The sequence below is a fragment of the Lepidochelys kempii genome, chromosome 1 (genome assembly GCF_965140265.1).
Source record: "Lepidochelys kempii isolate rLepKem1 chromosome 1, rLepKem1.hap2, whole genome shotgun sequence".
NCBI classification, from domain to species: Eukaryota; Metazoa; Chordata; order Testudines; family Cheloniidae; genus Lepidochelys; species Lepidochelys kempii.
Genome location: NC_133256.1, coordinates 111304706 through 111329986, shown reverse-complemented (window position 1 = coordinate 111329986; position 25281 = coordinate 111304706). Strand labels below are relative to the sequence as shown.

At 40.1% G+C, this 25281-nt stretch overlaps 1 protein-coding gene across 1 annotated transcript in view; it reads right to left on the bottom strand.

Annotated features, from left to right (window-relative positions):
* UPF3A (UPF3A regulator of nonsense mediated mRNA decay) overlaps positions 1 to 25281 on the bottom strand; it is a 48037-nt gene that overhangs the window by 21628 nt on the left and 1128 nt on the right. Inside the window, exons 2-7 of the mRNA XM_073350747.1 lie at positions 24575 to 24681; positions 8507 to 8613; positions 4529 to 4627; positions 4308 to 4418; positions 424 to 479; positions 171 to 329 (exon numbers count right to left, since the gene is read on the bottom strand). Coding sequence (XP_073206848.1) covers positions 171 to 329; positions 424 to 479; positions 4308 to 4418; positions 4529 to 4627; positions 8507 to 8613; positions 24575 to 24681 — 639 coding nt within the window. The remainder of the gene's footprint in view (positions 1 to 170; positions 330 to 423; positions 480 to 4307; positions 4419 to 4528; positions 4628 to 8506; positions 8614 to 24574; positions 24682 to 25281) is intronic.

Below are 25281 nucleotides of genomic sequence, written 5' to 3'. Positions count from 1 at the left end.
TATAATCCCAATTGTCCCTGCCTTGACAAACTTCTAATCATGGGACCTGAATTAGATCTTCCTTTATTCTTCCCAACTGATATGAGTACTTTGGAAGTAAGTGGAAGACAGGAAAATAAATTCTGTATAGTTTCAAATGAAGAATAATTTTATATTTTCCTTAAAAGTACCTTGATTCTTATTTCTTTTTCAGCAATTTTCTTTTGCTTCTCTGCTTCTTTTCTTTTACGTCTTTCTTCTTCTCTGCGCTTTCTTTTCTCTTCTTCTCGCAGACGTTTCTTTTCTAACTCTCTCCTTCTTCGTTCTTCCCTTTTTTCTTCACGTATCCTCTGAAGAATTACAACATTTTTTATATAAAATTTTTCAAATGCAAAACATACTTGAAACATAAAAGTTGAGCTTCAGTCAAAAGTCTGGACCTACCTGCTTTTCTAATTTTCTATTTTTAATATATTCCAAAAGAGGTGTTGTTCTTCTAGCTAAAATACAAAAAATTTGTGATGTAGTGTTCAACTCCTAAAATATGTACTTGTTTCTTTATTATAACTACTTGCCCTTTATTTTAAGCTTTAACTGTAAGGGAGCTAGGTGATATATAACACTTTGTTTCAAGTGGTGTATATATGTTGGAAAGTGCTCCCATCTCTCCATTCAGAAAGGATCCCTGGCTCTTCATCATTAAGGACCCTAGAAGTAAGAGAGCCAGAGATATTTTCTGTGATTATTTAATGTTTGAATTATAACCATATACTTTAATTTTCAGGAAAGACATTTTTCTTGCTGTTCACCAAAATATTATTTACGAAAAGGAAACAAATATGTTCAAAATTTATTCCTAAATTTTAACATTGGTACACCAGCACCTGGCTGTCCAGCTATTCTTATATTACCATCACCATGGTCATATATAGCACTTTTCATCCACAGACCTCAAAGAATTTACAAAGGTAGTATCAACATCCTCATTTTCCTGATGGGGAAAATGAGGCATATAGAGGTGAAATGACTAGTCTAAGGTAACACAGCAGGCAATAGCAGAATCAAGAAAAGAACTCAGCTCTCCTGAGTCCCAGTATGTACTACGTCAAACTGTCTTTCTTATTATATGGATCTGACACTTTTTCCATTTTTACTAGAGATAAACCCAAACTAAAACCCTACATCAGAACATTCCCAAACTTTACAAAAATGTTTAGCTAGATCCAAACTTTGCAGCTTGCATGCCACCTTCAATTACAACTCTGAATTTTCACCCAGTCATAAAATTAATTGTGGGTTGAAACTTGAAACAGTATACTTATAGGCATAAGTAACTACAAAAATGTTTGAGATCCTCTGTCAGTTTTAGATGTGCAGGAACAGAATTATAATATTGGACAATATTTAGGACTAAGGACTGCTCTTGGATGCATGTACAGGGCTCTCACTGAATCCAAAGGAAGAAAAGCAAACACAAAGGGGAAAGGAGGGAGGGAGGGATGGAATGGTCATTAGTGTGCATGATATAATTTTGAAGCCATAATAAAACAGAGTTGGAAAAGGATATTTCCTTGACGCTATGGTTTCATTTATCTAACCTTTAAAATTTAAAACAACATGGCCTAAACCTGGCCTAAATTTATGTCCCGAAAATATGTGAATGTAGACATTACTAATTACAGTGTAACTGTTACTAAATTATTTATTTACAAAATCGTGAGTGCAATTTAGACACTTTTTTAAAAACATGAACGAACTCTTAAAAAGAAATCAGCTGAAAAATGAAAACAAAAAAGGGATCTCTATGCAAGCAACAGCTTTTAATTTTTTCTTTCTTCCCTAAAAACATGGACAGAAGGATGAACCTACCTTAATTTTGTTAAAGAAATTCTGCTTTTGAATTCTGTATTACATTACTCTGTCACCCTGAAACTGATGAGCTAGAGTATCTGAGCTGAGTTATCAAACATGCTCATTTGATCTAACATGACCTGGAGGCACACAAAAGCCCTTTGAGAATTTGAGGCCCAGTTCTGCTCTCTAATACATGGCCATATCTTTCACTGACTTCAATGAGAGTTACACCCTTGTTTCTGAAGGCATAGCTGGGCCCTTGTACAATTCAACTAGAGCTGTGATATTCACGGAATAAGTTTTTTCTTGGTTTTGACATTGAAATTGCAACCATGTTTTATCAAACAACAATACAGTATTTGAAAAAAATAAAGCAAAATAAACATAGGACAATTTAATTTGATCTATTGTGAATTGATTTCATAGAAACAAAACATTAAAAAGCCATTCTGTAGAACCTCTCTCAACTGAGATACTGTCAACACTGCACTTGCAACTCTAAGGCTACCCCTTTTTCATTAATAGCTGGAATAATTTGAAGTTAGAAAATCTTTATTAAGATACTGGGAAGCTCATTTTCACATTGCTGTGAAATATCTAGGGAAAGCTTCCGGTCAAGTAAGGATACATATTCTTGAGGAACTCCACATCTATAACAGTCACACACATTCAAGCTTTGTTGATGACAGATTTATTTAGTGTCCTTAGTAATATTCTTTCCACCTCTTCTCTAATTTATCCTTACCCTTTGCTGAGCTCCAAATATCCCTTTGCCAATTGTTAACTCACACACCTACTACACAAGTGTCAATGCCACTGCTGCAGTGAGAGTGCCGGGGGGACGTATGAGGAGGGGGGAAAGTATGGGCAATTTAAGAAACAGTAGTGATCAAAATATATTGGTTATTTTTATATATCCAAATAAGGGAACGGTGTACAGCTAAATTTCTCCTAATTGATTATAACACCCAGTGGACAACCATATGTTCTGTATGCAGTCCCTTGCACATATATCATGTTATCCTGCAAAGACTTTATTTGGCTGGCCATCTGAAAAATGCCAGTATTGTCAAGATTAAAAAATATTTTGAAATAGTTATAGTATGCAGTATAAAATAATAATATTACTAGAGGGTTTGTGAAAAAAATAAAGCTTATTTTTAATCAGAATTGCAAGTTTTGAATAAAAATGGTCCTTTCCTGCCCCAGGTCCTCTCCTCTCTCTGTCTGTGTCGGTGTCCTGGGGGGTGTAGCTTCCCATTTTTATTGAGCCTCAATCAAAGCAAGGGCTGTCATCAGTCACTCTCCTTTCAGCTGAGGACTAAAGAGGACTGGTTGGTTCCCTTTGTGTCTATCAATAATACTCCTTAAATCACTATAGGGCAACGCCTGCAACACTTTTACTTAAAATTTGTGCTTATACCCTTTCCTGCTTCTCTATACTCTGTTAAAACAGCTTCATTTTTCCTTTGGCAGTTCACCTATCAAAAAAACAACCCTCCCCCATGTCCCCAAAAAACCTGCTGGCCTGACTCTAGCGACTAGCTAAATGGTTAGTGCCATGCAGGAGATCCAGATTTGATCTGCACTCTTGGATTTTCCTGTGGTTCTAAGGATTAGGAATACCTCGCATTACTTAACAACTACCCCTTCCTAGGACCAGAAACTAAGGGTGAGAATTAAATCTGGGTTTTCAGCATAGCAGTGAAAAGTACTAATCAAAAGGCTAATCTCTAAAGTAAATCCAACAGTGTTTTGTTTTGTTTTTTTGTTTTTTTTTAAAGCTGAATTGCCAAAGGGAAAAAATTAGACTATTTTTATATAGTAATGGAGCAGGAAAGGGCATAAATACATAAATTGTTTTTTTGCTTTGCCGTACCCCGTGAACTATGTAAATATATGTATTATTAATAATGTTCACATGGTTGAAACCTGAAGAATGAAACCCAATATACTTTAATCCTGAAGAGCTCAAGCTTGATCTGATGGATACAGATCCTGCTGGAGAATGTGAAAGTCATTCTGCCTATATAAACAAGGTTTAGTTCAAGGTTTATTTTTCAGGCTGCCCCCAGATGATCTTGATAGGGTATTTTACCTTTCACCTGGCAGGCACCCAGGATCATGAAAGAGCTTGAGTACAGTATTGAGGATCTTATCCTTTCTTTCATTTTGGGTTATCATTTTTTGCCCTTCTACCATCTTTCAACAATAAACTCATAGACTATTCCTTTATAAATACTAAGGACCAGTTTCTGAAGCCACTGTATATACAGAACATGTGAGTTCCATACATGCAGAAGCGTGCCATATGAGGTGGCTGTAGGCATTACTCCAATGGAGAATGAGAATATAAATATACTCTCAACCACTGCCAGGCTGAATGGGAGAGATCCTGCTGGTAGTATCCCAAAAATATGAAAAAGCATATTTTTAAATGATCAATAATGAGGAAAAAAGTCAACAAAACAGACCAATAAGTTCCCTTGTTTTTGCCTCAATCTCTCCCAACAGAGTCTCAGGATTAGCACAGATTTTCTCTTCATCGGCACAGTAACTTTCTAAAAATTTCCTATATTCTGGATCTGTGAAAACATTTTTTGAAAAAAAAAGTTAATAAACTATTTATCGTATGTATCTTATTAACAATAAACAGAGTAGCTTTTCCACCGTGAGATCAAGAAAATGGGTTTACCATCCTCAATGCTCCCAGCTTTTGCATCTTTTTTCTTTAGCTTCTTTTTTGAAATCTTTTGGAATGGAGCAAATTCTACCACAGCAGGATATTCCAAACCTTAAGAGAGAGACCAAATGCTCAATTTTTAGATAGGGAAATATCTGTAATTTAACAGTGAGATTTTCAACAGCATACAGCACTGGCCTAACTTTGTTTCCATTGAAGTTAGTGATATGCGCTTTTGAAAAACCCACGCTAAATTGCTAATTAAATGATAGAGATAAGTAACATGTAGTACCATGAAATATCTACAGAGTAAAATAAATAAATATGTATTTGAATTACACACTTTGAGTTCAGATACTGTTGTCATAAGTATCAGAACAAAAATCAGCCCTTCATTAATTTTGATACCCCTACCAGGATGTCATAATTAAAACAGATCAGCAGTTGCACTATCAACCCATTCTTTTATCATTCATAGCTTGACTATAAATCTATAAAGATTTTCACTGAGTTAACAAACTGACATATGAAAGCTAAGCCCAGAGATCATCTCTTTCAATAACAGAAATTGGTCCAATAAAAGACATTACCTAATATCCTGAGACCAATATAGCTACAACACTGCATAAAACAACTGAGATATTTCTATAGTTTTGTTGCTAGGAGGGGATGACAAAGGGGATGACATCTCCATTTAAATCTAGCAACATGTAAAGCTGTGTGAAACGCCGTCATTTTAGTTTACATGAGTTTGTGCAAGTCACCTTCTTGTTTTCACTTGCATAGGTTCTCAGTCCATAAAGTCTGCTCTAACTCTGGGGTTAGAATAAACCCAAAAACGTTAAAGAAAAATTGAGATGAAACAGATGGAATTTATTTCGAGTCAAAACTATGTGAAACTTTTGAGTTTTGCCTGTTTTGCACTCAAAACCATAAATCAGCCCAGGTTCACACAAAAGTTGCCCAACTTCACTGGAAACCTGGCTTGAGGGAAAAATACAATTTTTGTCATGTTTAAAATATTCTTACAACTGTTTTGATGAGAAGCCCTAACACCTCCCAACTTTGGAGCAGGGACTTGAAATTTTGCAGGGGTTTAACTTTGTGCCAGAGATGTGCTTTTTGCCATCCCTGTGAAAATTCCCCCGAATTTGGCAAAATAACATCTCTATCATATCTCAGTTGGTACGTGCTCAGTAGAGAACTGTCAGAGTTTAGCAGATAAATTCTCCAAAGATGCTCTCTCCACTGAGCATGGAGCGGGGAGGGATAGCTCATGCGGGGAGGGATAGCTCAGTGGTTTGAGCATTGGCCTGCTAAACCCAGGGTTGTGAGTTCAATCCTTGATGGGGCCATTTAGGGATCTGGGGCAAAAATTGGGGATTGGTCCTGCTTTGAGCAGGGGGTTGGACTAGATGATCTTCTGAGGTCCCTTCCAACCCTGATATTCTGTGATTCTATCCCTGACAGCTCCTCCCTGACTGCACATGTGCCACCACACCAAGTAAGTGAGCATGCTCTATCCCACGGCTGAAGGGGTTGAGCGGGACTTTCCCTGCAATTGCTCTCCCAGGGCCACTGTGTAACCCAGCACCAGACCTGAGAGCAGAGAGGTGGTCTCTCCGGTGTTCTCAGTGCTCCACCTGATGGCAAGCAGGCAGCCAGGATGAGGAGGAAACCACTTCCCTCTAATGCAGCAGGGTGGGTAGAGAAGAGGAACTAGGATGGGGCAAGGGCAGGAGCTGGGGAGGAGCAGATAGGAGCAGAGGGTGTAGGGGGGAGAATGGAAGCAGGGGCGACGGTGACAATAGCTGGAGAGGTGGGACAGGACTATGGGGTGGAACAGGGACAGAAATTGGAGAATGGTGGGATAACAGTTGGGGAGAGAGGAACACAGGTAAGGACAGGGACAAGAGCCATAGATAAGGTGGAAAAAGAGAAGGAGATTAGTAGCAGAGGGAGGGATGGGGCAGGAACTAGGGGAGGCAGGGCAGATAGGAAAGAGTCAGAAGAGTGAACAGAAGCACAGGGAAACAGGGTCAGGAACTCAAGAAGGGAATAAGAGCAGAGAGCGGAGACAGGGCAGTGGGATCGGAGCACCAGGAGACAGGGACGCTCTGAGGGCAAAGATATATGAAGAGTCTTTAACCACTAGAAGACACTCCTCTCCAGACCCTGAAATTGAACCCAGGATTTCTGTATCTCAACATTCCTTTGCTGTCTAGCAAATAGCATGAAAACCAATGGCAAATTAAGTGTCTCATCCCTCTTTACTGGCTGATCCATACACAGGATAACAGTCTACTATTGCTACCAGTTACTCAGTTGGCTCAAGTGGTAGAGGTCTGTGCTGTGGATCTAAAGGTCCCATCTCTGCTGATGACCCATATGGAGGTTAATATGATTTCCACAACATGGATTTTTGTTTTTTTCCCTGTGGTTTTTTAAAAACCTAGAAAACTACGTTAAAAAACAAAGCGTATGTCTACATTACAGCGAGGAGTGTGCTTCCCAGCTCGAGAAGACAGATGCGCTAGCTCTGCTTGAGCTAGTGCACTAAAAATAGTAGTGTAGCCAGGGGTTGCATGGGCAGCAGGTGGGGCTAGCTGCATGAATACAAAGCCACCTAGACAGTACTGTACTTGGACAGCTACCCAAGCTGCCACTCATGCTTCCCCTGGATACACTGCTATTTTTAGCGCACTAGCTCAAGCACAGCTAGCACATGCCTGCCTGCCCAAGCTGGGACACACTCCCAGCTGCAGCATAGATGTACTTTAAATTACAAGATCATTAAGGTTGCAGTCAAGCACTCAAAAGTTAGGAAATGCCAGAATCAATGTTATCTGTACAACCTTAATTTGACCCCCTTATAGTAATCTTCAATAACAGGATCACACACTATTGTATACACAGGCCCCCAGCCTCATTCAGCATGCAGGATGGAAAGAAGGAAGGAAGGAAGGAAGGAAGGAATGAGGGATGTGCAGTGACTGAGGTTGTTGTCTGTAGGACCCATTTTATTTGTTGCCAAATTTGGAAGGAGTGTTCAGAAAGAGGCAGGGGACTGCAGGAAGAGAAAGGATAGTTTGATAGTTAAGGCAGTTGTAGAACTAAATTCTATTCCTGCCTGTGCCACAAAGTTCCTATGTGATGTTGGGCAAGTCACCTAAACCAAGCTTTGCACAGGTGTCCACTAATTGTGTGCCCCTCATTTTCTTGGTACCCACCTTGAGATACCTGAGGTCTGATTTGCAAAAGTGCTGAGCAGTCACAACTGCAACTAAAGCCAATAGGAACTGTGCTCTGAACATATAAAGTGCAATAAAATCTAAGTACTCTGAAAAATAAGGCCATAAGCCGCTCCAATTGGGCATCCAAAAGTAGTAGAGACGTGACCATTTTGGCCTCCATTCCCCATGCATAAAATGGGATAAATAATACCACCTTATCTCCCAGCCATATCATAAAGATCAATTCATTAATGTTTGTGAAGCACTCAGATACGATGGTGATGAGCTTCATAGACAAGCCCAAGAAGAAATTAATAGGGTTTGGATGGTGTGATAAATAAGGCATGTCACCACATGCTGAATGATGAGGATAAAAAACAAAAATACTGAATAGCTACCCACTCGGTGAGCAACACCATCTTAAGCACCAAATGGGGCAGGAGTCCTACGGAAAAAAAGTATGTGATCATGTAAATAAAGAATGTCATATGCACAAAGGGGCCAAATTAAGATTGCCAGTCAAATTTAAATCTGGCATTTCTTAACTTTTGAGTGCTTGACTTTGCAATCTTGATGCTCTTTTAATTATATGTTTTAGTATGTAATTAACTACCTATATTGAGTAAAGATTTCCAAAATACTTACTGTCCTGTAGTGCTACAAAGAATACAGGTTTATATGTGTTAATTCCAGAAAAAATCAAATATGTAATAAACAGGTCGCACTGAGATTTTTAAAAAAATGTAAATAGTCTAACCTTTATTATCAATGAAGACATAGCCATCAAAGCGATCCCTAAAAAGAAGGATGTCATCAGGATTTCTAAAATTAATGTATGCTCTTGAGTAGAGATGAGGATAAAGACTGCAACAAGAAACAATTTTATTTTCTGTTATTTATTGTCATGTTCAGGAATGAAGAAAGAAGCAAAATTAGAAAAATCCTGTCATAATTCTCATTTATCTTATGAAATGATTGCATTAAACTTGCATATCACAGAATGCAACTTTTACATACACACTTACAAAATCACAGGAGCCAAGCAAAACGGAATTGATTTCCAGGATATTCCACATCCTGGCAACTGTGGAGTTTAATTCTGAATTAGGAGACAAAAGTCCCTTTTTCAAATCTTGGAGTATGTGTTTCCATTCTGTGCCCGCTTATAGCCATTAGGCCCACTTTCCTATGATAGTGACATAAGAACTACGGATATTGGCAATGCCACTGGGTATTTCTTTAGCATGCTCAGGAAGTCTTTTGCTGCTGATATTGGGGAGGGGGAGATTAGATTGACTGGCAGTTGCCAAACTGTCACTTTGTCTTTACAGACATCCATCTTTAAAAAAAGATTAAACCTTTTGATAAATAGCAAGAATATATCCTGGGACATATAAAAATAAAAACAAATGATTCATTTTTGACAGACTTGTATATAAATCCAGCAGGTAATTTACAGTTATTGCCAACACCCAAACATTTCCACTAGAAGAATGAATGGTTACTGACCTGATAATAACTGTGTTCTTCGCAATGTTGTCATCTCTGGGGATCCCACATGGTCCCCATCCATGTGACAGCATGGTTTAAAAAGCAGTGTATGCTGGGGCTGGGGCTGTGTCTGTGCCCTACATGTGCTCATGCCTCCCCAGCCCCCTGCCATGGGCATAATGAGCAGAACTGCTGCAACCATCCCACAGTTCTGCCACCAATTCAGAATTCCAAATAAGGAGGAATATGAAAAAGCGGAGAGGAAGGGCGGGCTGTAATATCCTTATCATCACTAGAGAGTAAAGCTGCAACCAACAATTACTGGAGGTTTAGGTACCACAGGAAGTACCACCCCAAGTTTGATCCTGGCTTGGCTTGGTAACTAGTCTTGTCTCCTGCCTTCAACCCCAGCCCAGTGGACACTACTGGCCCAGCGGCCTACACCCTGACCATTACAATTAGACTTGTCTTCGCCAATATGGAGCAATCAGGATCAGTGCAACTGCATCTTGCCTGATTGGACTCAAGCAAATCAGTGAAAATGTGTACATACATGAGGCCTTGACTACCACGGTCTGAGGAAAGCGTTTTGCACTGATCCCAGGTTCATGCCTCCTTAGAAGAAAAGGCTGGGCATTTTGTCTTATCTTTGGTGCCAATCAATTCTACAATGAGATTTCCCCACCAGAGAAATATTGGCTTGATGATGGAGCTCTTCAGACATCACTTGTGGGTGGTGATAAACTGTCTGCTTAGGAAGTCTACTGGGTTATTCCTGACTCCTGGCAGATAAAAAGCAATGGGGGTAATACCATGTTGTTGACACCACGTCTATAACTTGATTGCCTCCTGACATAGAGGTGATTAAAAGGCACCTTCTTGCTTGTTTATATAGTGCATTGCAGATGTGTTGAGTGTGAGGAACTGCAGAACAGGCAGGAATGCCATGCAAGTTATTCTGATTGTTCATAATTTTAGAACATTTATGTGAAGAGTCATGTCCTTTTGAAACCAAGTCCCTTGTATTTGGAGGTGATCCAGGTGTGTACCTCAACTTGTACCTGATGCATCTGTGATCAATGTCTGTGTAGGAGAGGCAGAGAAGTGCACCCCACTCTTGGGGTCACCAGTTCAGTGCCGAAAAAATGTGTATAGGGACAGCAACCCATATGTTCATTTGATATCTTGCAAGGTGATACATCAACCACAACCATCCTTGTCATAGATGCAGGTGAAGTCTGGCTAGCGGCATCATCTGTGCAAGCTGACACATGGCCCAAAAGTCTGAGGAAGTTTCTTACTGTAGTTGATGGAGTCAATTTCATACTGGTAATTATCATCTGAAGATAAATAAATCAGTCTTCTGAAACATGCTTTAGCTGATTTGGAGTCAATTAAGGCTTCTATTTATTGTTTCTAGTTGGTTGAGAGATGATTTTTCAAAACTGACCAAGAGGCCCAGCTGTCTGAATAAAAGGAGGACATAATTCAGAGCTGAGCTGTGGCAACTTCCTCGTGGGCCCTACCTTGGATCAGCCAATCGTCTACATATGGGTACATGTGAATACCCTGTCTCTTCAGATGTGCTGCCAGTGCAGCTAGGCATTTTGTAAAGACTCTTGGTAATGTGGAGACACCTAATGGTAGAACTTTGTATTGATAGTGATGGGGCCCTACTATGAATTGCAAGTACTTCCTGTGGGCTGGATGGATGGCAATACTGAAGCATGTGTCTTGTAAGCTGAGCCATGAACCAGCGTTGAACCCGATGGGAAGGGACAATGCAGGCAAGCATTACCATCCTAAATCTGAAACAGTTCATATATTTGATCAATCTTCTCAGGTCTGTAGGATCCCTTTTTGGAGCGGGAGTGATAAAGATATATTGGGAGTAGAAGCTTCTCTCCTCCACTCTAGCAGAAACTCCTCTAGGGGGTACTACAAAAGCAGAGAAGTCACTTTTTCCTTTAGCTGATTTTCATGAGAAGGGTCCCTGAAGACAGAGGGAGAATGAGGGGTGAAAGGTAAGGACTGAAATTGGATGGAACAACCATGGTAGCTGTGGCCATTTTGCATGCATCAGAAGAAGGACACAATAAAATAAATAAATAAATAAATCAATGAGACACAGTTAACTTGGGGGAAAAATCCTTTTCTGAGCCCTGCAGGTAACCAGCTGGAGCTCTGAAGTTTTTACCCAATGTTCTTGTGCCAACACTGACCTTTAGCTTAAACAACTCTTCATCCTCCCTGCTGTTTACCCCTCTCACCCAGCTAATGTATTTATATAGAGCGACCATACCCCCACTCAGCCTTCTTCTTGCTAGGCTAAACAAACCAAGCTCTTTCAGTCTCCTCCCATAAGATAGGCCTTCCATTCCTCTGATCGTCCTAGTAATTCTCTGCACCTGTTCCAGTCTGAATTCATCTTTCTTGAACAAGGGTGACCAGAATTGTAAACAGTATTCCAGATGAGGTCTTAACAGTGCCCTGTACAATGGAATTAACGCTTCTCTCTCTCTACTGGAAATGCCTTGCCTGATACATCCTAGGACCACATTTGCCTTTTTCACAGCTGCATCAAATTGGTGGCTCATAGTTATCCTGTGATTGACCCATACACCCAGGTCTTTCTCCTCCTCTGTCACTTCCAAGTGATAAGCCCCCAGCTTGTACCAGAAATTCTTATAGACCCTTGCACTTTGTACTATTAAATTTCATCCCTTTTCTGTTACTCCAGGCTTCAAGGTCATCCAAATCTTCTTGTATGATATTCCAATGGTTTGTGCTTCTTCTTATGGAAAGAAAGAGATAAGTGCTGAGAATCATCCTTATCCCGGTGTTTGGGCCTTTCTTGCCTTGTTGAAGAGGCAGTACCAGTCTTTGGTGCTGATGTGGTAAGCAGTAGTGAGGTGGTATTTGATGCCAGTTCCTTGCCTGATGGTGCCAAGGACGTATGCCAGTTCCAACCTTAGGTGCTGCACACCAGCTGGCAGAGACATTGGCTGACAGAGACTTAGAAAAGGTTCGATTTCCTGGAAGTTGATCCTTGCTCTTCAGGATATGAATTTCCTCTCATGGATTATTCAGACACATGACCCTGAACTTTGTTCTTGTTGAGAATGAACACCACATTGGGCATCAGTCTGATATGTGGCGCTCAGTGAGACAAAATAGAGAAGGGCTGTGGCTATCTGTGAGTGAAATTAGACTATCACAGGAGGCACACAGTTTGAAGCTCGAGGGCTTTGATACCAGCATTTTGCATTGCATAGATGGAAAAATTAAATTTAGGGGTTTTTACATATTTTGTTGTTATGATAGAACTCAAATAATAATGTGGAAAATTTAAAGTTGAGCGCAAACCCTAACCAGCCAGCTAATTCATGACTGAAGCAGATTCCAGTAACGGTAGCAGGACACCTCTTGTTCCATTTCACTGCCCCACACAGTAAGGGGGAAAGGAGGGACAGGTGCAGTTGCTCTGCCCTTTATGTCTTGATGTGGGGCACAAGGACGTGCACAGTTCAGGTGTGGTCTAACAGACACTGCTTTTTAAAGATTCCAATCTTATGCACGTGGGGCACACATGCAGCTAGAGTGGGATCCATGAGGACACAAATCTGAAGGAGAATTTTTCTGATCCTTCTGAATTAGACAGAGCTGTTGGGATGGATACCCATTTACTGTAAATGAAATGTTCATTATCTAGCATTTTTAAAGAGCACTAATTCCAATGGGATCTTAAATTGAGACATTTTTCAATTTATATATGAATTAAAAAATAAAAATGTTTATTTATAACTCAATGAAAGACATCAGTCTAAAAGAAACAGTGTTAATGACACAGATTTATATCTGAAAAATGTATTTTATCTATAAAAATAAATATGAATTGAATGATATTGATGAAAGTTTCAACATTTCTATGCAAGTGGATGGCACTGAGTGTACTATATGGAGGTAGCCATGACCAGCCATGAAAAGGCTGTACTATGATAGAATGAGTTTCCCTACTATTGATTTCAATGAGAAACAGTCAGTGCCTTTTTAGATAAATTTCAATATGAATGCAGAATAGAGTAATAAACAATATCATTAAATTAACTTGGCTTTGTTTACTTTATAAGTAGAAAGGCTTTGTGATTTGACATTTGAAGAACATTTAAGTTGAGATCACACAGGCACCATGTATGCGCTGCTAGTGCAGTGGTTCTCAACTGCACATCCCTCGGCCTGCACCGCTTCCTGCAGCCCCCATTGCCCTGGAGCGGCGAACCGCGGCCAGTGGGAGCCGCGATCGGCCGAACCTGCGGATGCGGCAGGTAAACAAACTGGCCTGGGCCGCCAGGGGCTTTCCCTGAACAAGCGGTGGACCATAGTTGAGAACCACTGTGCTAGTGGCTGGAGCAACCAGAAAGACTTTTGGATAACTGTCACCTCCCAGGAAGCAGAGGGCTCCCTCCTCTGTACTTGCTTGTCTCAGTAGGAGTACTCATGTGTTTCATGTTACGCACATGCTTAGGTGCTTGACTGAACTAAGGCCTAAATTATTTCAGTATTGATTAAAGATTAACTTGATTGCATTGTTAAACTGCTCATATCAAATACTTTTGCTTGTGGCTCTTTGCTGCCAAAGCAGAAATGCTGGAATTAAAGACAATGTTAGTGTAAGAAAAATGAATCTGTTAATAAAATTCTTAACTAAGTAAATGAAGTTGTTTGGTACACATGCCAAAAACGTATTGTGCATCCAAGAAAAATTACTGCCTGGAAAACGGAAAAACGTGTTTAATGTATTTTTATAAACATTTCAACTATTAAAGAAATACACTAGGACATATGAAGCAGAAATAGGCTTCTTTGAATACACCAGATGTGGCGAAAATTAGAGCAATTTCATGCTTATTTCCTTATCCCTTAAATTCTTGCAATTTCATACTGTCAAAAAAAAATTAGAAGTGTAACTGAAGGGAGCATTATAGATCTTTCTCTGTCCCTTAAGGAAACTGCTGTGCCTCTGATTTACAAGCATTTGGACCAACTACCAAATATCTCTGGAAGCAGATGATGGTTACAACTCCTATTAATGCAGGTTTTGTGTATGAATTTAGGACTACTACTCCACTGTTTGCAGAAAATAAAAATATTTTTTGCCATTTTTAGGTCCTGATCCTGCAAAGTTGCAGAGCATCCTCAATTTCCACTTACTTTACATGCGAGTTGACGGTGCTCAGCACTTTATAAGGTCAGGCACTTATTACCTATAAAATATCAGAAACCTTGACACGGAACAGTAACCATTGTAAAAGAGAATAGAAAAACAAAAAGATTTATCCTCTCAGAAACATTTCTAAACGCCTAATATTTCAGTAGCAGATGTTTTCCACCTGCTTTGGCACCACAATCTATTTTCCCCCGACACATGAAACAGCAATATTTTTCTGTCCTTTTACACTTATATTTGTTAGATTGAATACATTTCACAATTGAGTCAAACATTTAAAACAGTGAATTTTATTTTACATTAAGCGTTTATTATTGCTGTTAGCAGAGATTAAATATATGACTACCAGAAAGAGTAGATAGGATTCTGTGTTCTGGAAAGTACAGACTTCAAAAATTATCTTACATGTTTTGAAGGGATCCAGTGTAGCCACAAGATTTACGGTAATAAAAACGTTTAAATATTATGGACCAAAATCACCACTCACAGCACACAAAAATGCAAAAACATGTGTGCAAAGCTGCACTATCAAAGTGGGATTCTCCCCTAGCTATAGTTGGTTTATTACAATAAATAGGTATGGCTATGAGAGTACTTAGCAGTTGTGAGTTCATTCCTCAAATGAAGCCATTTCCACAATCCCAAAATATATTATTTCTCAGAGATGAATCAGAGAGGTAGGGCCAGCCAGTTTGGGATCACTGTTGTACTCTGGGAAATGTAAGAGGTGTGAAAGCTATCAAGGTTTCCATTTTATACTCCCCTTGTTAGGCGCCTAATAGTTACTCCTGGGAGAATACTGTGCCCACACAGAATTTATGTGTTACGCAAAAAATTTTTCCTTGCAGAAAGGTGCTACAATTATGCCTTTCGCCCATCAGGGGCCACTTTGGCACCAGAACAAAGAGCAGCTGCTCCCGGAAAGGGGGGGGGGCAGCGGCAGCCCCAGCCCCAGCTGCAAATAGGGAAGAGAAGAGGTTGTGTTCCTCACAGCACCCTCCATGTGGGGCCAGGTCAGGAGGCACGGACACCATGGGGCACATGGGACTGCTGTGTGAGTCACAGACTGGGGTTCAGAAGAGCTAGGGGGGAATAGAAACATTTGGTTTGTGTATTTTACCCAAAAACCCCCACAACCTACAGTGAAATAACACAAGACCACAAAAGTGAGAAAACTCACAGCCAAGATTTCTACAATTTTACCATAGATATTAGTCAGAAAATGAAGGGATTCCTCCTTGTGCCCTGATGTGACAGGAACATTAACTGTCAATTTTCTTGCATTTCTGCTCTTGTGAACCCCTCTTTCCCCACTCCTCCCACACACATTTTGGAGTCTGAAATAAATTTCCCCATCCATGCACATACTAAAATATAGTTGAGGAACAAAATTTGACAATTTTGCACATACACTGTGATGTCAAGATAAAATACACTGGACCAGATTATCTGCTGCCTTGCACTTTGTGTGGTCATTTATAATATGTAAAGTGTATGAGTGAAAAGGAGATATAAATTTAGAATTGGTAATTCTGAATTGATAGTATTATATATCTATAAGACCTTCACTTTGCATGCATATAAATGACCACATAAGGTACAAGGCAATGGAGAATCAGGGATATTATGAACTTCTGGATGATTGAAAGTATACTAACCCTATCAACCCCAAAATAGCCATTGTCCTTTGGAAGCTCTGCAAAATGTGTTCTACTCTAAGGGTCTTAAGTGTTTTTCAAGAGGCACTCAAAAACCCATAGGATTGGGCCCTTAGGCCCTGTCTACAGGGAACACTTTTTCAACATAGTTTTCTTTACTATAATTATAGTTATAACTAAACTAAAAGAGTGCATCAACACTGCTTTGTGTGAAGTGGTTTAAGCTACTTCCTTTGTGAATTGTAGCATCCACACAGTATCACGCTTTTTTGAAAAAAGTGAACACCATTCTGGGCAGATATCCCAGGATGCACTGTTCTATACTCAATGCAGTATGGCTTGCTTACCGTGTTGGATTGTGGGATATCTACTGAGCTTCTGGGATTTAGTGTCAAATTCCCATGATTCCTTCCACAGTATCCCAAAATCGGTCTTGTTTTCACTAGCTAGTCATTTTCAACTGTTTCAGCTGCAAACAAATGTTCAAACTGCTATCAGGCAGCATGGAACACCATGAAGTAGGCACTGATTAATACAAACAGAATACCAGAGGTACTGTTAATCATGCAGGCAGGTGGCTTTTGAGGAGAAGGAAGAATGCCATCACTATAACCACTAAGATTTCATATGGATACTGCTAGAGGAGGAGGAGGAGAATGAAACCAAGCAGTTACTTCTGCATGACATTTTACTGGACTGGCTTCACTCGATGGAGCACTGTCTCTGGGCCTAGCCAGCCAGCACTGACTGCAGTCCTGGTATAACCAGCAGTGGAATTGGAAGGCCAGTTCCCTGGAATCTACACAGAACTTACCCCAGATCTCCAGTGCCAAATCACTAATATGACAGTTCCTCTCAGTGTGGAGAAGTATGTGGCCATTGCCATTTGGAAAACTGCCTTATCCAATTGCTACTGGTCAGTAACTAACCAGTTTGGTGTTGGTAAATCAACTCTTGGAGTTGCTGTCATGGAAGTGTACACTCCCCTCCAATCCTTTGGGTGTTTTGCTTTCTGCTGTGACCCATTCATGAGGTCAGCAAACATCTCTTCCCTCATCCTCTTTCTCTTCCCTTGGAGATTGGCCAGGCATTGAGATACTGATAACGCTCCTCTCTGTGTGGGTCATGCCATGCCAGTTGCTATGAGAACAGAGAAACAATAAAGCAGTTACTGTACCAATATTAGCCATCATCAATGATAGAATGTTACTTCTATTATTTACCATCAAATTATCAATTTTGGAATTCCATTGTCTGGCCTGGTGTGCTAGAAGATGGTAAGACAATTTAAGATATTTTGCCTCAGATCAGGTCCCCACACCATGGTGTAGAGATACCCTTTAAATGGCCCCTTATACAATTTTTGGGGGTGAGAAGAATGGAGAGTGGGGTTCCCCAAGGAATAGGCTAGTAATTGCATGTACACTCTTGGGAGCTGTCCTTAAATGGGGAATATTATCCTGAGGTGTATTCTTAAGAGGCAGAGATGGGTCCTGTGCAGAAAGGTAAACGGAGAACAACTGACAAAATATGCAACATGCTACATGCTAGGATGGTGCCCCCTCAAACTGTTGCTTAATGGAAGGGAAACACTACCTAGGTGGGTGGCCCTAAGAAGCAAGCAGGGCCTTGTCAAATGCTTGCCAAACTAGATTGCTATCTTTGCCTAGAATTCTCATTTATCATACCAAGGGATGAGAGCAAAGTGTGATATAAAAAAATACAGAATTTTGCAGCTGTGAGGCATGTCCTGTTAACAATGCAATGGGTTTAGCAATGTAATATAATTCAACAAATAAGTGCTTGATGAAAAAATGCCTTTTGTAACACCTGCAAATCACAAATACACCGGACCCTCGCTAGAACGCACGTCTTTATAGCGCAAATTCACATAAAACGTGGTCGCTGCCATGGATCCCAAATTTAATCACTTTAATTGCAATTAATTTTAACGCGGTCCCTGCGTTAATGCGGTACCGCGCATATATCCCAAATCCCGCGTTCTAGTGAGAGTCCAGTGTACTTTATAGAGTCTATGCAACATAAAAGACTTAAAACAGCCTCTGTAATCTCAAGTGGCCAATTTAACATGTTTAACTGTACATGTATGAAAATCTTAAAATCTAAAAGAGCTCAGAGCAATGACAAAACTGTGGGTTTAAATGCATTTTCTACTGGTGTATTTCTTGCTTTTTGTTTTGCTACAATAAAACTGACTCAGATGCAATGCATTTGTCTTTTAAATTTTTTTTTCATAGCTGCAGGGCCACTATCTTTTACTGAACCACAAGAATGAAAAGCAGGGAGAGGAGGCAGAGGTGGTTGAGCAGGGAACATCAAGCAGCATGGGAAACTAGGGAGGATACATATTTTGGTCTATGAGCATGGGATTAAAAATCTTTGGGATTAAAAAGCCCACTTTTAACTGTTGAATTTTCTGTCTTAAGTGCCATTTTGAGCATGCTACGGGAGCTGGAGAAAAGCCAAGCAAGTGGAGGCCAGAGGGTGCTGAATAGGGGCAGACATATCCATCCGTCTGCTGTGGGGGGAGGGATAGCTCAGTGGTTTGAGCTTTGGCCTGCTAAACCCACGGTTGTGAGTTCAATCCTTGAGGGGGCCATTTAGGGATATGGGGCAAAAATTGGGGATTGGTCCTGCTTCGAGCAGGGGGTTGGACTAGATGACCTCCTGAAGTCCCTTCCAACCCTCATATTCTATGACAATATCTGCCAGACATGCCAGGGCACAGCCAGTATTCAGAAGAAAGTTTTCCAAATCCCCCTAAACAGGCATTAATGGGACAGACAATTGCAATATAGTACTTAATACTTACTGGATGAGGTCCCCTCTGTAATATTGTCTCTGGCTGGGCACTGGGGAGGCATCTCTGGCTGGCTGGAAGGAGTGCTGAAGAAATCTTGGTTGTCTAAAGGAATTTTCTTCTGCCTGGGGGGACAAGGCTTCCTGTGGGGTTTCTGAAGGCATGCTTGGCTCGCTGCAGATTGTGACCAAACTATCCAATGTATACTGGGGTTTAGTGGTGGCCTCTGTGGCAAAAATCGGATTCAGCTCTTCATAGTACTCATGTGCACTGGTATTTTGATTTTGTCTTTGGTGTTTTTGTAATTCTGCTGCAGTGCTTTGGTGTAGCACTGGCTTGTGTCCTGAGAGTGCTCCTTTTCCTGTTTTTGATCTGCTAGACACTTATAAATATTTGCATTTCAGTGACAGATGGAAAGATTAAATTGAATTTGCTCCTTTCAGATGGGCTTGGGGTGTGTCAGCTATCCATGGGTGGATAGCTAATCAAGATGACCCCAGTGCATTGGAGAAGGCACAGGTAACCAGACAGACCAGTCCAATGTGAAGCAATGCAGTGTGGAATATCAGTGGGATGATTACCTGAAGTAGTACAGTTCAAATGGGGATGTATCCGCATGAACTTTATAGCAGCGTAACTCATTCAGAAATTGTGTTATGTTGTTACCAAAGCAGATTAACGACAGGAGGATAAGAAGCAAAATAAAGCAAAAAAAGATTGCTTATGTGTGGACAAAAGGCAGCTCATGTCGAAAAACTCAGATATACCAAAAATAATTTCCATGTAGATAAGGCCTAAGTGTCTGTGGAGACATCAGACTGATGACAGAGCACAGAATCTGAATACAAATCACAGAGGGAAAAAGTGCCTCCCACTCCAACCCTACAGACCATTAGTCTACTAGCGGGGTCAAGGAAGCATTAGAAAAAAAATCTGACATCCTATGTAACAGATATCAGTCTTCAGTATTCCTTTTCTCTATTTTCTAAAAAATATGTATTCACAGCTTTCAACACCTAAAAATGTAGTAACCAAATAACATTTGAAAATGCAGCTTTATTTTCTTTGTCCTTTTTGCTTTACTTAAGTGTCAAGAGTAATTTTTAAAGCAGATGAATTTTTAAAAAGTGTTTTAAGTGTGCCCTCATTTTTCTTCCAGCAATACAGAATGATCTGCCTCTTCAGAGATACATGAATGGGGACAGCAGTATCAGCAAGTCATGAGGGTATCCCTACAGCTGAGAAAATAGTTCACACTAAATAATTTACTCAATCTATTTAGTCTCTTTTTCTACATATGCAATGTCCATGAACAAAATGGAACTTTTTCCTATTTAAATGCTGTTCACACTTACTTGACAATTTTGACGGTTTGATGCTCAATACCCAAATTAAAGCTGTGTTGGTCACATAAACCATATGGCAGTGTTTCTGTTATATATGTTCTATAGGTTATTTTCTATATTGGAGAGGACAATGATTGACACAGCATATGACAGAGTTTGCAAAAACCTTCACCAGAGTCCTGGCACACAGGCAGTTAAATAAGCCAGACAAAGATCGGACAGGAGCCTTCACAATTAAGTCTTTCTGCACGCAAAATATTTATTTGCATGAATGCGAGGAGAGAAAAATAAACTTTAAATCTATGGCCTGCTTTGAGTTGCCTAATCTTTCTAGGAATGATGGCTCCCTATAGACTTGTGCCCCAGACTTAAGTGCTTTGGCCCATCAAAAGAGCTTGGAACATTTCCTGGCATATAGCCAAAGAAATCCATTGAAAACAGAGAGACTCCTTTAGGAGAAGAAGTTTCAATCTGCCTTTGTTATTTTTCCTTTATCTATTGGAAAGAGCAGCACAGGCTGAACAGGAGCCCACAGAGTGTCCCACTTCTACACATGGAGGCACTTAAGAGTGCTGATCCATTACAGATAGAGTGTCCTTGAATCCTTGGTTTTTTCAGACTGCCAAACTTCAGGTTGGAGTATGAGTAGCCTAGACTGACAGACTAAATAACAAAACTGCTCTACATTAACTTACGGTAAATCTATCACTTAACTAATTAAAACTGTCTTAAACTGCTACAAATAAAAATTACAAGTCTGGCGCAACCACACAAGTAAGATTATGGAAAGGAAATTTGGCAGTTGGGAACTATTTCCCCTCTTTGTAGCCTCAGCTGGTGGTTCAATGTTTGAGGGGCTCTGCGCTCCAACAGTCATTGCCAATAAACAGTTCCAGGGTTACAACCAGAGGTGGAGACATGCCATTAGTTTGGATCTACTATAGACAATTCTCTAAGAAGAAAATGTCAGATATGCACAGCTATACACTGCACTCTCTATTAATTTAGGATACATATCCATGTACCATTGCTTCACGACAATGTTAAGGGTGTTTGGGTTGCATTAACTGTACATTTCCTCCCTTTCTGAAATTTGTTTTGTTAGGCAGTGAATGTTGTCTTAACATTTATGGCACCATGCATATTAAATAAAAGTATTAGCAATCTCAATTTATATTCTTTGTTAGTTAACTTTCTTCTTTTGTTTAATTGTTTTTGAAATTGCTAATGATATAATTAGTAATATATTGGATGTTAATGTTAATTTTGAATAAGTCTTGGAGTCTTACATACACATTTTAAGGAGAGTGGTCACTTTAGATAAGCTATTACCAGCAGGAGAGTGGGGTGGGAGGAGGTATTTTTTCATGCTTTGTGTTTATAAAAAGATCTTCTACACTTTCCACAGTATGCATCGGATGAAGTGAGCTGTAGCTCACGAAAGCTTATGCTCAAATAAATTGGTTAGTCTCTAAGGTGCCACAAGTACTACTTTTCTTCTTGGAGCACTGGGGAGGTTCCAGAAGACTGGAAGAACACAAATGTGCCAATTTTTAAAAAGGGTAAATGGAATGACCCAGGTAATTATAGGCCTATCAGCCTGACATTAATCCTGGGTAAGATAATGAAGTGGGTGATAGTGGATTTGATTAATAAAAGATTAATCGAAAATAATGTTATTAATGCAAATCAACATGGGTTTATGAAAAACAGATCCTGCCAAACTAACTTGATACATTTTTGATGAGATTACAAGTTTGGTTAATAAAGATAATACGGTTGATAAAATGTCCTTTAAACTTATGTAAGGCATTTGACTTGGTATCACACAACATTTTGATTAAATAAATAGAACAATATAAAATTAACATGGCACACATTAAATGGATTAAAAACTAGCTAACTGATAACTCTCAAAATGCAACTGTAAATGGGGAATCATCACTGAGAGGGTGTGTTTCCAGTGGGGTCCCACAGGGATCAGTTCTTGGCCCTATGCTATTTAATAATTTTATCAATGACCTGGAAGAAAACATAAAATCATCACTGATAAAGTTTGCAGATGACACAAAAATTACGGGAGTAGTAAACAATGAAGAGGACAGGTCACTGATTCAGAGAGCTCTGGATCATTTGGTAAACTGGGCGCAAACAAACAATATGTGTTTTAATCGTGTCTAAATGTAAATGTATACATCTAGGAACAAAGAATGTAGACCAGGGGTCTCAAACTCAATTTACCTTAGGGCCAGTGCCAGTCCTCAAATGCTCCGAGCGGGCCAATGTCAATGAAGATGGTATTCACACCACCTCCCAGCCCGTTTCCCACCCTTTTCCCTCGCTCCCACTTGGCCTCATGCCACCCTGGCTGACTCTGCCTGGCAACTAACGGTGCTGCCTCCATGGCTGACTCTACCCAGCAACTAGTGATGGTATCTCTGTCCCTCTCCCCCAGCCAATGAGAGCTGCGGGGGGCAGCACCTGTAGAAGACGACCCTCTGCTGCTCCGCCGACAACAGCAAGGACAGGGAACTGCTTGTAGGGAGCGGAGCTGCCCAAGGTGAATGACACATTGCTGAGTGCAACACCTGGGAGGGTCCCAGGAGCAGCAGGATGGAGCAACGTTAGGGGGAGGGGCATGTGACTCTCTCCTGCCTGCTCCCCTTCCGCCCCGCTCCACCCCAGCCAAAAGTCATGAGGGCCGGATGAAAGAACTTTTTAAAAAGTTTCCATGGGCCGCAGTGGGGAGGTTCTCAGGCCGCAGATGGCCCCCGGGCTGGGACTTTGAGACCCCTGATGTAGACCATACAGGATGGAGGACTCTATCTTGGGAAGCAATGACTCTGAAAAAGATTTTGGGTCATGGTGGTTAATCAGCTGAACATGAGCTCCCAATATGACATTGGCCAAAAAAGCTAATGCTGTCCTGGGAGGCATAAACAGGGGAATCTCAAGTAGGAGCAAAGCGGTTATTTTACCTCTATATTCAGTACTGGTGCAACTGCTACTGGAATACTGCGTCCAGCTCTGGTGCCCAAAATTCAAGAAGGATATTGATAAATTGAAGAGGGTTCAGAAAAAAGCCACAAAAATTATTAAAGGACTAGAAAACATGCCTTATAGTGAAAAACTGAAAGAGCTCAAACTATTTAACAAAGAGAAGGTTAAGGGATAGCTTGATTACAGTCTGGAAGCATTTACATGGGGAACAAATATTTAATAATGGACTCTTCAAAAGGTATAACATGATCCAATGGCTGGAAGCTGAAGCTAGACAAACTAAGACTGGAAATAAGGTGTAAACTCTTAAAGGTGAGAATAATTAACTACTGGAACAATTTAACCATGGTCATAGTGGGATTCTTTATCACTGACAATTTTTAAATCAAGATTGCATGTTTCGCTAAAAGATATGTTCTGGGAATTATTTTGGGGAACTTTTGTGGCCTGTGTTATACAGAAGTCACAATACAGGAAGTGTTATTCAGGAAGTCCTTTCTGGCTTTGGAATCTATAAATGAAACAGGAGCTATCCTTGAGTGCCCAGGTGTGTAAATTTAAAATTAGCTTTTTGTGAACATCCGTGTTAATAAAACTTGATTGCTTGAAAGCCTGTAGAAAGCAATGAGATGTGTACAGTGAAGAAGTTAATTCATTTTAAATTCAAATGAACACTCATGGAAAAATGGCTGTAGTATTTGCCCTGCTCAACACTAAGAAAGAGAATAAGTCATGTAAGGTGTACAAGAAGTTTAGGAAGATCTCTGTTCTACTTCACCAGTGAAAATAGTATATATATATAAAAACACTACCTACTTACCTGACCAAAACAAAAAAGATAAAGGCTTCATAGACACAAAATATAAATTTGTTATGTAACTATGCCCAGGGTACCTGGGGTCTTGTCTACACTACAGGGAAAAGTCAATCTAAGCTACGCAATTTGAGTTACGGGAATAGCGTAGCTTAGATCTACTTACCGCGTAACGTAGCTTAGATCTACTTACCGCGGGATCCATACTACGCAATGTCGATGGGAGACACTCTCCCATAGACTCCCCTTACTCTTCTCGATCTGGTGGAGTACAGGAGTCAATGGGAGAACGATCTGCGATTGATTTAGTGGGTCTTCACTAGACCCGCTAAATCGACCGCCAATGCATCTATCGCCATGCATCAATTCCCTGGTAAGTGTAGACAAGCCTTTAGTGAGATAGGTTGCTTACAAACCCATTGAAAGTACCTCTTTCCTTCTTAATGTTGATAAACAGTTCCTCCTCACCTGGGATCAGCAGTGCAAAATTCAAAATAATCATGGGCAGGTAGCGGATGTAGCTGCTCTTCCAGTTGCTCCTTGGTTAGACTAGGAGGAAGCCGGCGAATAACTATCTGTAAAGTAACATAGTTAAAAGTGAAGACTCATTTAGTACTAATCTAAATATTTAAATATTGTCAAAATAGTAAACAAACTACATTGCATCTTTCTGAAAACTCTCCCTAGAAATTCGAATTTCAACAGGATCCAGTCTAACCATATAATCCTGCACTGGGATGCAGTTTCTGTCACATACAGATGAGGGAATGATAGCTAACACATGTAATATAATTGTAGGACAACTGAAATATTTTAACAGAGAGTTTAGAAGCAACTATAGTTGAGCTGAGTATAAAAGATATTAACAAATTATGTAAAATCAAATTAAGTACTAAATATACAAAATACTACATTCTCTGTGTATAAAACGATTTAACATGAAGTAACTTTCTCAAAACACTTTTGCTGCAAGAATAATACATACTATATGTGACCTACTGTCTTGTGCCATTTAATTCCATAAAACAGTTAGGGTCACAATTTGCATGAAAAACATATGGATGGAGTGCTGTCAAATGTGTAAAGCAGGGAAATGAGAGGTCAGGATTTGTGTGTTCTGTTCCCAGCACTCAGTCACTGTCTCACTTTAAGCAAGTCACACAGCCTTTCTGTGC